The sequence below is a fragment of the Amia ocellicauda genome, chromosome 18 (assembly GCF_036373705.1).
Source record: "Amia ocellicauda isolate fAmiCal2 chromosome 18, fAmiCal2.hap1, whole genome shotgun sequence".
NCBI classification, from domain to species: domain Eukaryota; kingdom Metazoa; phylum Chordata; class Actinopteri; order Amiiformes; family Amiidae; genus Amia; species Amia ocellicauda.
In genome coordinates this window covers 21912748-21926487 of record NC_089867.1, presented here as the reverse complement: position 1 = coordinate 21926487, position 13740 = coordinate 21912748, and the positions used below count along the sequence as shown (strand labels likewise).

Sequence of the window (13740 nt, the reverse complement as noted above, 5' to 3'; positions counted from 1 at the left end):
GGAGATAGTCAACATGGGTTTAGACGAAGTAGATCATGTCTTACTAATTTATTAGAATTTTTTGAACATGCAACTGCAGCTGTAGATCATGTGAAAGCATATGATATGATATACTTAGATTTCCAAAAAGCTTTTGATAAGGTTCCACACCAAAGACTGATCCTCAAATTGGAAGCTGTAGGCATTCAGGGTAATGTAAGTAGATGGATTATGAACTGGTTGATGTCTAGGAAACAGAGGGTGTCGATTAGAGGAGTCGCTTCTAACTGGAGTGAGGTTGTTAGTGGAGTTCCACAGGGATCAGTACTAGGGCCTGTGCTTTTTCTAATCTATATTAATGATCTGGACTATGGGATAGTTAGCAAACTTGTCAAATTTGCAGATGATACTAAAATAGGTGGCTCACAGATACAATCTCGGCAGCACAGGCTATTCAGAGGGACTTAGATAATATTCAGTTGTGGGCCGACACCTGGCAGATTAAATTCAATGTGGACAAGTGCAAGGTATTACATGCAGGTAATAAAAATGTCCACTATAATGACACTATGGGAGGAATAGAATTAGATGAAGTAACGCATGAGAAAGACCTAGGAGTCTATGTGGACTCCTCACTTTCTCCATCCAAGCAATGTGGGGAAGCAATAAAAAAGGCAAACAGTCGTAGGGTATATTGTCAAAAGTGTAGAATTGAGATCAAGGGCAGTGATGTTCAGACTGTACAATGCACTAGTTAGAGCTCATCTGGATACTGTGGACAGTTCTGGGCTCCACACTTCAAGAAAGATATCGCTGCTCTAGAGGCAGTTCAGAGGAGAGCAACCAGACTTATTCCAGGTCTGAAGGGAATGTCCTACTGAGAGACTGAGGAACTGAACCTTTTCACCCTGGAACAGAGGAGACTACGTGGGGACTTGATCCAAGTCTTCAAAATCATGAAAGGCATCGACCATATCAAACCAGAGGAGCTTTTCCAGATCAGCAGGGACACACGCACCCGGGGACACAAATGGAAATTGGGCTTCAAGGCATTCAAGACAGAAAACAGGAGACACTTCTTCAGACAGAGAGGCGTCACAATCAGAACAAACTCCCCAGCGATGTGGCTGAAGAGACAATTTGGGAACATTCAAAAACAGACTGGATAGGATCCTTGGATCACTTAGTTATTAATGGACACCAAATGAGCACGATAGGGCGAATGGCCTCCTCTCGGTTGGACACTTTGTTATATGACGCACAATAGTGAAGACAGGCAGCCCCCCTGACTAGTGGACACTTGATCTCCGCTTAAAAATAGAGGCGCTGTCTCAGAAGGAGCTGGCGTGTGATTGGCTGCTACCATTTCCTCCTTCGCTGAGTGGCCAGTCAGAGACGCGCCCCTAAGTTCGTACCATTCTGGAAAAAGGGTGGGTAAAATTATTATATTAAAGTTTCTTTTTATTAAAAAAAAAAAAAAAACAATTTCGATAATATCTTCACGGTATATTAATTATTAAGACATTGCGAATCGAGACACAGCGATTTTAATTGGAACATGTGACGTGTTCATAAGAAAGCAGAAACGGTGCCCCCCTGACCCGCGGCAGTGGCGTGGGCCGCTCTGCCTGTACTGTCATTTCTGATCGTTTCCCACCAGGAGCAATAAAAGTGCACTTCCTTATCTGTGCAGATTCGCGGCACAAGCATCCCTGCGACGTTTACACTCGTCTGCTTGTTTTTATTGTATTTGTTATTGAGCCTTTTCCCTGCGACATGCTGCGTGCGAGGGCGGCGGTCTGGCGGTCTTGGAGAGGGTATGTAATTGCACTTGACAGTCCCACCTTTCTCCTTGACTTGCCTTTCACTTTCGCTCATCAATACGGGTCTCAGCCTGTCGCTCCTGGGCAGAGGTGCTGTGTGCCGTGTGTCCCGGGCTGGGGGGCCGGTGTGGCAGGTTCAAAAAGCGATCTGTCACTTAATAGCAGTGTGCTGCTACTGTTACGCAACAGAGACGTGCTATGGCGGGGAACGTGTCATTGTGAAGCATGCCACCGGTATGCACTGCAGCCCCAGTTCCTGGGCTTGTGTCGTAATTGCACATGGAAAGCACGCAGCTGCAGGAGTAGAGGGAGTGCAGTTCCCCTCCCGCGAAATACCGCCTTTAACGACAGCTGTATGAAAGTGCCAGACTCACACGAGGAGCATCTCGCTATTAACCTGCTTTTCCCTTTGCAGCGCTTGTTGCATGCTTTGAATGCTCACTGGGCTGCATTGTGTGCAAGACCAATAATCCAGACAGGTCCTAGTACAGAATGAACTGGTGATTTGAACCCCAGGCCAGGAGAGAGGAGAGGTCTGTGGACTGGTTTAAACCGGCTCTTATAGTTCACTCAACACATCGGTTTGCCAAATCAGCTGATCAGTGTGAAAGGGTGGTCATACTACCTGATATTAATTTTTAATACATTCAGCTTCAGCTACTGTCATTGACATACCACACAGAAACACACAGACACAAAAACCTTTACACAAAACCATGCACAAAAAGGCATGATTGAAAATTGTGCCCAATTATGACAGCAGTCATTTTTAATGTGTGAATGCACACACTTTATATCATACAAGACACAAAGTAATACACTTAAAATAAAATAAAAGTAAATTGCTTGATTATTAAAGCAATACTAATGACATGTTCTGCCACACATCCCTTAACATTTGGGAGTAATGGCGTTTCTGACAGTTGGAGAGTTTGTCAGTTGTGACTGAAATGCACAGGCTTTATCAGATAGATGTGTGTGGGTGTTATATATATATATATATATAATGTAGAATAACTATCCTATAAACCTGAAAGATATGAAAGATAAAGTTTAGATAGGTGGTATTAGGCTAATTGCTTTACAACATTGGGAAGCCTATAGATAAGATTAGTCACAGTGAGGCGCTCCTGCAGCTGTGGACCTGCTGTTTGAAAGCAGATGCCCAGTGGTTTCATTGCATCGAGGGATATAAACAGAATAACTTGGCACAACCTTCATTTACTTTCTTTCGTATGTAGACTGATATGTGTGTGTGTGTGTTTTTAACAATGAAAAGACAATATATAGCAGTCCAGTTGTGTATTTCTGATTCAGGACACACTGGCCAAACATTTCGTTCAGAATGACAGACAAAATAATACAAAATCACCAACTTGGTGTTATCAAAGCCAATGACCTTCGTGGGTTTTTACACAGTGTTTCAGACTGTGTGCAGAACAAATATCGTTTGATGAATTTTTCCACTGTGGTGGTTTCTTTAACAGGTCATGCAAGGGCAGGAAAGCATTGTATACTAGTATTCTATAATAACAACAGGAGCTGATTTGATACAGATGTTTACAACACGTTACAATGCTGTGATAGATCCAAAGGTAATCTGCATTTAACCCTGGCAGGGGATGTGGAGTGTGTGTTCGCGGGCCAGTGTTTAAAATGCATTGTATTACAGTTGTGGTCTCTTGATTTCATTTTTAAAAGGCATACTGATATTAACTTGTAAAAAAGAAACACAAAAAAAACATGGCAGTTGTGTTTAGGGAAATATATAATTCTCAATATAGCGACTTACAAGTGTGCAACTCCAATGGGATTCTAGTGAACTGATAGTTATTGGATAAGTTTTCTGACATCTTAATGACTCGCTAGACTATTCTGAATAACAGTGTTGAGTCCCAGCCATTTCTACTTTGACCCGACGCTGCCCCCCCCACCCTGCAGACAGTCTGTGGTTTAGCCAAGTTACTGGCTCTTGCTGACCTGTGAAAGACTGTGACAAAGACCAGCTGTCTGTGTATAGTTAATAAACAGGTGTTGGATTTATCTGGATTCATGGCAGATCAATAGAGAATTGGAAGCTGCAAATTGGCTTATGTTATCTTTTATTTTATTTTTTCATCCCTGGTCAAATCTCGGGAACTGCAGGCTTTTACTGGTTTGCAGATTGAGTCCGTTCCCTGTGAAAGCGAACGGGTGTCAGTGTTTTTCATATAATAACTAACCTAGGCTTAATCATTAATTTGCTGAACCCAAAGTTTACAAAAATAATACGTCAGACAGACGTTAAGCACATCTTTTTGAGAATTATGATGTGGCTTTTACAAAGTAGGCTTTTTCTCTTCACTTTTTGAAGAGAAAGTAGCACTAAATCTTTAATGGTTAATTTTTTTTTGTAATCTTAGCAGACAGTGGACACTAGGAAACAGATTCTGTGTACAGTCCACGTAGGATGCTGCAATACTTTCCTTCACTACCTCTGAAGGGAAACAGAAGATGTAAAAGATGGGTCATCCTGGGCTCTGTTTCATTAATCGTGTTTGGTTTCCCTTCCCCCTGCCGGCAGGTTCAGGACGTTCCCCTTTGCTGCGGTGGAAGTGAAGAATGAGCCCATTCTAGAGTTCAAAGACGGGAGCCCAGAGAGACAGGCTCTGATACAGGTAAACTCACACACAACGGCGTCCTTCGCCCCGAACACCCCCCTTAGACATAATAATAATAATAAGAAGAAGAACAATGTTTCTTTAGTAGCAGTACTATACCACTATAGTTACTGGTAGTAGTAAAGCACTGGTGTCCGATATAGCTTGTGGATACATAAGTTATGTCAATGTGACTCAATACATCGGAGGTCATGGTGCAAATTGGAGGTAATAACAAATACACTGATCTTGGCCTGTCTCGAGGAATCCACAGCATCACGGCTAATACTGGTGTGGATGGCTTGTTACCTTTAAAAAGCAGTCAGCGTTGTTTAATTTTGCTGCAAAAGTCTCTAATATTCTGCTTTCACGAGTAACAATGAAGGGTTTTTAATCTCAGTGAAGCGGTTATATGCAGGCCAGACACATGCATGCACGTCTTTAAACAGATCCACCGCCATTGCTTTCCCACTAATCGCTTTATTCTTGTACGCAGGCCCTAAATGAGCTGAAGGGGAAAACGGAGGAAATCCCCTGTGTGGTGGGAGACGAACAAATCTGGACCAAAGACATAAGATACCAACTCTCGGTGAGAGATTTTCCCAATCTCCTGTAATTAGGGCAAGACACGAATATGACAGACCACAAAGCTCTTATCGCACAACTGCAATGCTCAGGTTGAGACCATTCAAGGTTTTAAATTGCTCTGAATTAACTGGATTACATCACCAAGCAAGTATACTATTTTACATGATTTAAAATGCAACCTAATGCAGCCCTGAGAGTAATCTGTCGAGATCATGGCATATCCCTTTGAATCTTATCTTCAGCAGCTATCTTTTGCATAGCATCTATACATTGTCTGGGAAAGGAGCCATAGTGTGCGTTTAAGAGCTGGTGATGCTGTTTGTTGTGCGCACCCACATGTATCCAACCTGAAGTTTCGCTTTGCTTCCTGTCTTCCAGCCCTTCCAACATGCGCACAAAGTGGCCAAGTTCTGTTATGCTGATAAGGTGAGTCTTTAAGCATAGCCAGTGTTATTAAATCACAAGTCAGTATGTTTCACTGAGAGTTGTATTTCCTCAGGAACTGCTGAATAAAGCCATCCAGGCCTCCGTCGCAGCTCGCAGGGAATGGGACCTGACGCCCGTGCAGGACCGAGCCCAGATCTTCTTCAAGGCCGCAGACATGATCAGTGGACCCCGGAGAGCGGAGATCTTGGCCAAGACAATGATCGGCCAGGTACGGTGTGAAACCCTCGTCCTCAGCCTGAACACCGGCCTCTTCCACCGTGCCACTCACTGGCTTGTCCATCGGTGGAGGTAGTGATGACATCTGCCTCCATCGATGGACAGGTTTTTTTTCCAAAGCCTGTCATCACTGTTGGGATTACAAAAAATCCCTCTCTGGAAATCCAAAGAAAACAAAACACAAAAACAACAACTATTGAACGCATTTCCTTCACCACACCAGCAATTGTCACCAGCTCTGTCATTTAAACTGTTTAGTCTGTAAAACAGAGGAGAAAACTTAACGCTCAGAGCCAACAATCCTCTATAAAAGATCCTGCCAGCGGCCCACAAATCCCCTCTCCTTTAATCTGTTTGTTGAAGACCCAGCCTGGATCGCTTAAAAGGATTCCTTGTGATTTTAAACCCGTGTGAGAGGAGAGAACCATGTGTGTGTCTCGGCTCAGACATTGTGCGTTTCGCAGGGCAAGACCGTGGTGCAGGCCGAGATCGACGCCGCCCCAGAACTGATCGACTTCTTCCGGTTCAACGCCAAGCATGCTGTTGACCTGGAGAAGCAGCAGCCGCTGCCGGGAGAGGGCAGCACCAACACCATGCTGTACCGAGGGTTGGAGGTGAGAGCGACCTACTGCACACACCGGGAGTCGCCACTTTAACTCCCGCTTTAACAGCTGAGGCCAGGGTGTGTGGATTGAGGGGTGGGCTGGGGCCGGGAGGTGGGTGGCCCATTTAGTGTGGTATTCTGTTTGTGTTACAGTTGTTGTTTGGACTTGGTTGACTGAAGTTGAATTCTGGATTGGGTGTAGCTTCAATTGGGGTACTGGCCGCTAAAAGTGGCAACCTTATTTATTGATCTCTTGTCACTAGATGGAATAAAATGAATGAATGTGTGGGCTGTGTTATGGTTGTGTTGTATATTAATTTACTGAGGTTTTCCACTTGTCAGGGGTTCGTAGCTGCCATCTCGCCGTTTAACTTCACTGCGATTGGCGGAAACCTGGCAGGAACTCCAGCACTGATGGTGAGTCTGGCTCAGCTGGCAAAGATGCGCCCTGGGCTCCCAATAGCATTTACACTGGCTCTGACAAGGTACACAACGCCTTAAAGTGAGACTTAAAGCCTTTTTATATCTGAATCGGGGAAGTTAGTCAGCTCCACGCAAGAGAATATGTTTCTGTGAAGATGAAAGTTGTTCTGTTTGTCTCCACGCCCTGTATTGTCTGAAGCAGTTATTGATAATGGATGGATGTTTTTAGTCTATATTCAAATTGTATTCAAATTGTATTGTATTTGATTTTATTCAAATAATGGGATTAAGTACATTGTAACATCAGTAGATACAGGACCGGTCTCTTTCTCAAATAACATATCATGTTCCCAGAGAAAATATATACAGCTCTGGAAAAAATGAAGAGACCACTCCAAGTTCAGAAATCAATGTTCAGTGGTCTCTTAATTTTTTCCAGAGCTGTATAGTTTTCCAATGATTTTCTCTGCATGGCGCTTTGGTTTAATTGGGAATTTGTCAAGGACCAGCTGTATGTGAGCGTATCTAGTGGGTGGGGGATGTCAGAGCTGTTGAAAGTACCCTGTCTGTGAGGGTGACGGGCTCGGTGTCCTCGCCAGGGGAATGTAGTCCTGTGGAAGCCCAGCGACACCGCCATGTCGGCCAGCTATGTTGTCTACAAGGTCTTGCGGGAGGCGGGACTTCCTCCCAACATCATCCAGTTTGTGCCGGCCGACGGTCCCATCTTCGGAGACGCCATCACAGCATCTGAGCACCTGGCTGGCATCAATTTCACCGGCAGCGTACCGTGAGTCTGTCCCTGTGGCCTTGCTTTTTCTCTTAAAGACAATATTTCATATGCCAAGTCAATACACAATCTTAAGCAGATGAGTGTACAATTCATTTCTACAGGTACATGTGGAGCATCTGAGTTATCCTTTTATTGCTTCCTCCCCTTAAAGTGCTTAAAGCGGTATATTTTCAATAGAGACTTTCCATTTAGTGAGTGTTTATCCAACTGTGTTACCTGATTTGGATTTATGTACTGTAGCCATACTTTGACCTGCGAAACAAAGCACTGAATCCCAAACGTGTTCTTCTGCAGAACCTTCAAACGGCTGTGGAAGCAGGTGGCGCACAACCTGGATCGCTATCGCAACTTCCCGCGCGTGGCAGGAGGTGAGGCCCCCCTCGAGCCGCGTGCCCAGTCGAGACACGCACAGAGCTCGCGTGGACGAATTAAAGCCCTGTGTCCTCTCTCTCTCAGAGTGCGGCGGGAAGAACTTCCACTTCGTGCACAAGTCTGCGGACGTCCAGAGCGTGGTGATGGGGACGATCCGCTCAGCCTTCGAGTACGGGGGGCAGAAGTGCTCGGCCTGCTCCCGGATGTACGTCCCCGACTCCCTGTGGCCGCAGATCAAACAGGGGCTCCTCGCCGTGCATCAGCAGATCAAGCTGGGCAACGTGAGTCCCGCGCAGGCCGGCCTTTGAGGGTCTCTTTCTAAATCACGATGTCTGAGGTCACTACATCAACCTGCATTAAAACACAAGACCATTTCATGACCTTTCTGTCAAAACGAAACCCTAATTCACACAACCTTATTAAGATTTAATTCTGAGATAACTAGTATATATTATAATAGACAAATATCTGTATTTGGCTTCTTCTTGACCTGTGTTTTCTCTCTTCAGCCTGTGGAGGACTTCAGTACGTTCTTCTCCGCTGTCATCGACGACAAGGTGCGTGTAATTACCGCTGTACTGTGTTATATTTTCACAGATTAATACATCAGTCTGTTGTAGCACATGAGTATTGTTTGCACAGCGTCGTATCTGCGGTGACCTGTCTCTTCCTTGACCGAGCCACGTGTTTTCTTTGCACAAGAGGTCTGGAGAGAAGAATAAACAAAACGAGCTGAAACGTGTTTTCCGCTGCGCTTGTGCATTCTGTATTTCCCTCCTTCATACAGAGAAAGTAAACACAGGCAGATTGTATTTTTATGCTTTCAGAGATTTAAGAAATATATATACATATACAGTTTTGTATTGCACTTATGTTGTAAGTCGCCCTAGATAAGGGCGTCTGCCAAGAAATAATAATAATAATAATAATAATAATAATAATAATAATACAGACAACTGACAAATTAAAGGAAAAGCCAACATAAAGTGTCTCAGTAAGGTGTTGGGCACCACGAGCCGCCAGAACAGTTTCAATGCTCTTGGCACAGATTGTACGAGTCTCTGGACTCTACTGGAGGGATGAACACCATTCTTCCAAAAGATATTCCCTCATTTGGGGTTTTGTTGATGGTGGTGGAGAGCGCTGTCTAACACGTCGGTCCACAATCTCCCATAGGTGTTCAACTGGGTTGAGATCTGGTGACTGTGAAGGCCACAGCATATGATTCACATCATTTTCATACTTATCACACCATTCAGTGACCCTCGTGCCCTGTGGATGGGGGCATTGTCATCCTGGAAGAGACCACTCTCATCAGGATAGAAATGTGTCACCATAGGATAAAGGTGAACACTCAGAATAACTTTGTAATGATTTGCAGTGACCCTTCCCTCTAAGAGGACAAGTGGACCCAAACCATGCCAGGAAAATGCCCCCCACAGCATAACAGAGCCTCCGGACCCCCTCACTGTAGGGGTCCAGCAGTCAGGCCTGTACTGTTCTCTTGGTGTCCCACACATGCACTCGCCCGCTTGTCCAGAACACGAGCCAGTCGAGCGTCTGTGTTACTGAAGCTCCTGCCATTCGTGCCCCAATAATGACCCCTCTTTCACAGTCACTGAGATCCTTTCCTCTTGATCCAAAATCGAGGTCAACTAGGCCTGCTCAGCATTTGTATACATAAAACAGAGCATAATAAGGATGTAAAATGCTTAATTTTATCATGCAGTACACCTGTTTGGAGGCATCTGCATTCATTATGCTCCTCCACTAATTTATTCAGGATTTTCCTTTAATTTGTCACCCGTCTGTATCTCTCATACATGTGTGTCTCTCCCTAGTCTTTCGCCCGTATTAAGAAGTGGCTGGACCATGCGAAGACTTCTAAAAACCTGACCGTTCTGGCGGGGGGGAATTGTGACAACAAGCAGGGGTACTTTGTGGAGCCCACTATCATTGAGACCAAGGACCCACAGGATATCATCATGAAAGAGGTATGTTTGTACAAGTAAGGAGACCCGAGGAAGCCTGACTCCATTAACCCCCAGTTCGTACAATGAATCCCCTTCCTCTACCTCCTGTAGCTCCGTTCCGAGTTTCTCTGTGATCCCTACACAATATTGTAGGTTTAACGTTAACAGTCACCGGCAGCAGGATTAAGCAGGCAAATCCGTCCAGATGAGTGGATGACCAATCAACCGCTCTCTAAGTTGTTTGTGTAACGGAAGCGGCGCTGAGCCCCAGATCACACGCTTCACACACGCACCAACACGCCTGCTTGCATTACAAAACCTAGATTCCTCCAGGACTGTCTTCCCCCGATCTGATCCATACTCAGTTACTTCATTGACCCCGATGCCGAACGCCACTTTGGTAATTAAAGAAAGGAGTTTGAGAAGAATAGATTGCGATGGAATTGAATACAAGTGCCAAGAACGGCTGCGGCGCCTGTGAGATTAAAGATTCTGTGTCTGTACGCTCCAGACGGGTACTGTGTTTACAATCCCGCTCTGTCCTGCAGGAGATCTTCGGCCCGGTGCTGACCGTGTATGTCTATCCCGAGAACGACTACAAGGAGGTACTGCAGCTCATTGACAACACGTCCCCCTACAGCCTAACGGGAGCTGTGTTTGCCCAAGACAAGTAAGTGTCCAAATGCCGCAAGTCAATGACGTTTATGACGCTTTCACGTTCAGTTGAGGCTGCCCTTCATGGGAAATGGAAAGAATTGGCCAACAGTACATTCAGCAATGCTCAAACAGAAGATTGGCTTTGAATACAAAATAATCCCCACCACAGGCCGTCCCATGTACATTATTTAATGCGATGTAAATCAGTGATGTGCCGGAGATGTACGGCGAGGTGTTGGTTGAGTCACAAAGCTGCTTCTCCTGTGTGCGTTTCAGGAACGTCATCGACGAGGCCGCGAGGGCTCTGAGGAACGCAGCGGGCAACTACTACGTCAACGACAAGTCCACGGGCTCCATCGTGGGCCAGCAGCCGTTCGGGGGAGCGAGAGCTTCAGGTGAGGCCGCCCGCTGCCAGCTGGCTCCCGGCGTGGGGGGGGATGGGTCTTTACTCATAACGGCTCCTCACGAAGCTTTACGTCCTGTTTGCGGTCGAAGCGTTTTCTGATTGGGCACTCGCTGTTCGCAGGGACCAACGACAAGCCGGGAGGCCAACACTACGTCCTGCGGTGGACCTCTCCCCAGGTGGTGAAGGAGACAAACGTTCCGCTGACAGACTGGAAGTACCCCTACATGGGTTGAGGTTGACCCCCACTTCACTCTTCCGAAGCTCTGCCAGAACCCACTTGACCCCTACCCCCGAGAAGCTGACTGGACTCTAGTAATTTACTACTGATCTTGTGAAACACAGAGAATACAGAATGTTCTTTTTTTTTGGATGAAGGAGTGTTGCTAACATTTCAAAGCGTTGCCTCAGCCCTGGCACGGGACATGGCTTAGAAATCGCTGAGCTAGGCTTGTTGCGCCAGAGCGGTGAAGGTTAAGACTCACCCCCTTCTGTGTGCCCTCCTGTGGGTTGGCAAAGGTGCAGACAGTGCAGCATAGGCAAGAGTTATGACATACAGTGTAATTGCACTCTATATTTTAATAGATTTTAACTAAACTAAAGAATCTGCTATTTTTGTTTACGTTGATGTGTGTAGTTCCGGGTGAGAGAGAGAAACAGACTGACATGGCTAATGTATCGTGACTACATCTGTCTCTGTCGGAGTTATCAGTGTTATACAGTGAGAACATCCGGCAGAAATCCTGTGCTACTGACCTGAGCTGCTGTATGAATGTATGGAAGATAAATGTCTCAATGGTGGTGCACTGAACACTGGTCTGTGTGGTTTTGCGTTTCTCTGGTTTTCATATCTCATCCAGGTTCTGAAAGAGTTCACCTGCTTCGAACTGCAATGATTTCTGGTTAAACAGCCTATTTAATTTATCTTCAAACATTTATTTCCAGTGGTGATATTAGCACGAAAAATGCAACTTTAAATATGCACAGTGTGTATATAAGTTCAGCTAGAACCACCCCAGACATTAAAATAATGGTGTGACATCGATGACGACTGAGAACAGACAGTCAGGATCGTTCTGCTTTCATCCCTGCATGATTTACAAATTCAACTCATTTGCAACTAAAAGCGATTCACCCAGTAACTTAATCATCTTTCACGCCTGTGTCAGTTCACACATTTTGTCTCCGTCTAATGTGCATTGCGTGTAGTGAAGTTACAGTGGACCCGAATCTGTTTGCCCTTCATTAATGGTCAAGCATAACCGCTGACGGATTTCCAAAAACACCTGCACTTGAGTCAAATCAGACACAAACCTAGTATGTTTCAGTGCTTCACACTGGTTTACTGTGGCCGAGTCCCTGTGTCCTGGGTGAGTATTATATACTGCAGTAAGTCTGTGTTATGGCTGCAATCCCAAACTGTTCACAACTGGTCATTGAAGGAACCATGAATTCTTCTTTATACCAGAGAAGTTTGCAGGAGAACATCAGGCCACCCATCCGTGAGCTGAAACTGAAGAGCAGCCGGGTCATGCAGCGAGGCAACGATCCCAAACACAAGCATGTCTACAGCAGAGTGGCTGAAGAATAAGACATTTCAGGTTTTGGCAAGGCCTAGTCAAAGTCCAGCCGTAAACTCAATTGAGACGTTGTGGCAGGACCTGAAATGTTCATGCTCGAAAACCCACAACTGTCAGTGAGTTGAAGCGGTTCTGCATGGATTAGTGGGGCAGAGTCCCTGTGCCCTGCGCTGTGAGACACTAATCTATAACTACAGGATGCGTTTGTCTGCAGTTATTCCTGCTAAAGGTGGCCTGAGCAGTTATTGAGTGTAACGGGGTAATTACTTTTTAACAGGTGAGCAGTGGGTGTTGCGTAACTTTCTTTAATAAGTAAATTAAATGAGTATTACAAAATTGTTATTTTTTCACTCTTCTTTTAGCTAATATTAGGTTTTGGTTGAAGATCAGAAAATCAGACAGAGGGCAAATACTTTTTCACAATATTGTATAACTGGAAATCTCCCGTAGTTTTATATTTTCCTGTTCTGTTACAGAAGAACCCTGATAGAAAGTGCTGAACTTTACGTGAGTCCCATATTCTAAATTAATTTCTCATTTTTTTATTTATTTCATATGTGCACACTGATGCACTTTCTGCAGTTTAGAACCACGGTAATAAACAAACGCTCCCCACATTCAGACATATTGTGACATATTTGATTTAGTGTAAAATCTTTCCAGTTAAGCACAGACATCCAAAGAAAGACTGCTGATGTTGCCCCAACAGCACTGCAATGTTCACCATGTTTTGCCGAATGTTGTGCTAAGACCCAGTCCTACGATGCCATGCAAACTGTGGTTAGTGCTGCACCTGTGGGATTGCGCTGGGGTGTAGGCACAATGGAAACACAGCAATTTCCCTGGAGATCAGTCCAGATCACAGACGGGGGTTTAGGAATGAGCTCGTCATGAGGGAAATTAGTTGAGTTGTGCAACAGACGGTTGTGTTCCTGCAGATAGACTTTCTTTCTAGAGACACCTAATTACAAGTCAACACTCCAGTATGGAGATGGGAGATGTTGTCCTTTAGAAGGTTGTATTTGGATGAGAAGTTAAGGTCCTGTCTTCATAGTGGTCTTCAAAAACCCAATGGTCCCATTCATGAAAGTAGGGGTCCCACCTAAAAGGCGAATTTTCATTATCAGCCCTCTACAGTCAAAAGGTTCTTGATTTAACTGAGATAGAAAACCTTCAGAATGCCACTTCCACTTCTCCTCTCTGTCTCGTTACCCCTACAGTCCACCGTGTGATGATTATTCGGCTC

The 13740-nt window shown here is 45.0% G+C and overlaps 1 protein-coding gene across 1 annotated transcript; it reads left to right on the top strand.

Annotated features, from left to right (window-relative positions):
* Positions 1-1629: 1629 nt before the first annotated feature.
* Positions 1630-11725, top strand: aldh4a1 (aldehyde dehydrogenase 4 family, member A1). The gene is made up of 15 exons (XM_066690893.1): positions 1630-1796; positions 4366-4459; positions 4938-5030; positions 5408-5455; positions 5529-5684; positions 6157-6306; positions 6639-6713; positions 7319-7506; positions 7804-7877; positions 7966-8162; positions 8391-8438; positions 9723-9875; positions 10403-10524; positions 10788-10906; positions 11038-11725. Exons 1-15 carry the CDS (start codon positions 1756-1758, stop codon positions 11148-11150), a joined length of 1671 nt encoding a protein of 556 aa, XP_066546990.1. The 5' UTR covers positions 1630-1755; the 3' UTR covers positions 11151-11725.
* The last annotated feature ends 2015 nt before the right edge of the window (positions 11726-13740 follow it).

What these genes read in the sequence shown, in the direction of transcription:
- aldh4a1 (XM_066690893.1), top strand. Translation starts at nt 1,756, where the DNA reads ATGCTGCGTGCGAGGGCGGCGGTCTGGCGGTCTTGGAGAGG. An exon ending in GTCTGGCGGTCTTGGAGAGG is followed by an intron (nt 1,797 to 4,365) that starts GTATGTAATTGC and finishes CCCTGCCGGCAG; the next exon opens with GTTCAGGACGTTCCCCTTTG. An exon ending in AATTTCACCGGCAGCGTACC is followed by an intron (nt 7,507 to 7,803) that starts GTGAGTCTGTCC and finishes GTTCTTCTGCAG; the next exon opens with AACCTTCAAACGGCTGTGGA.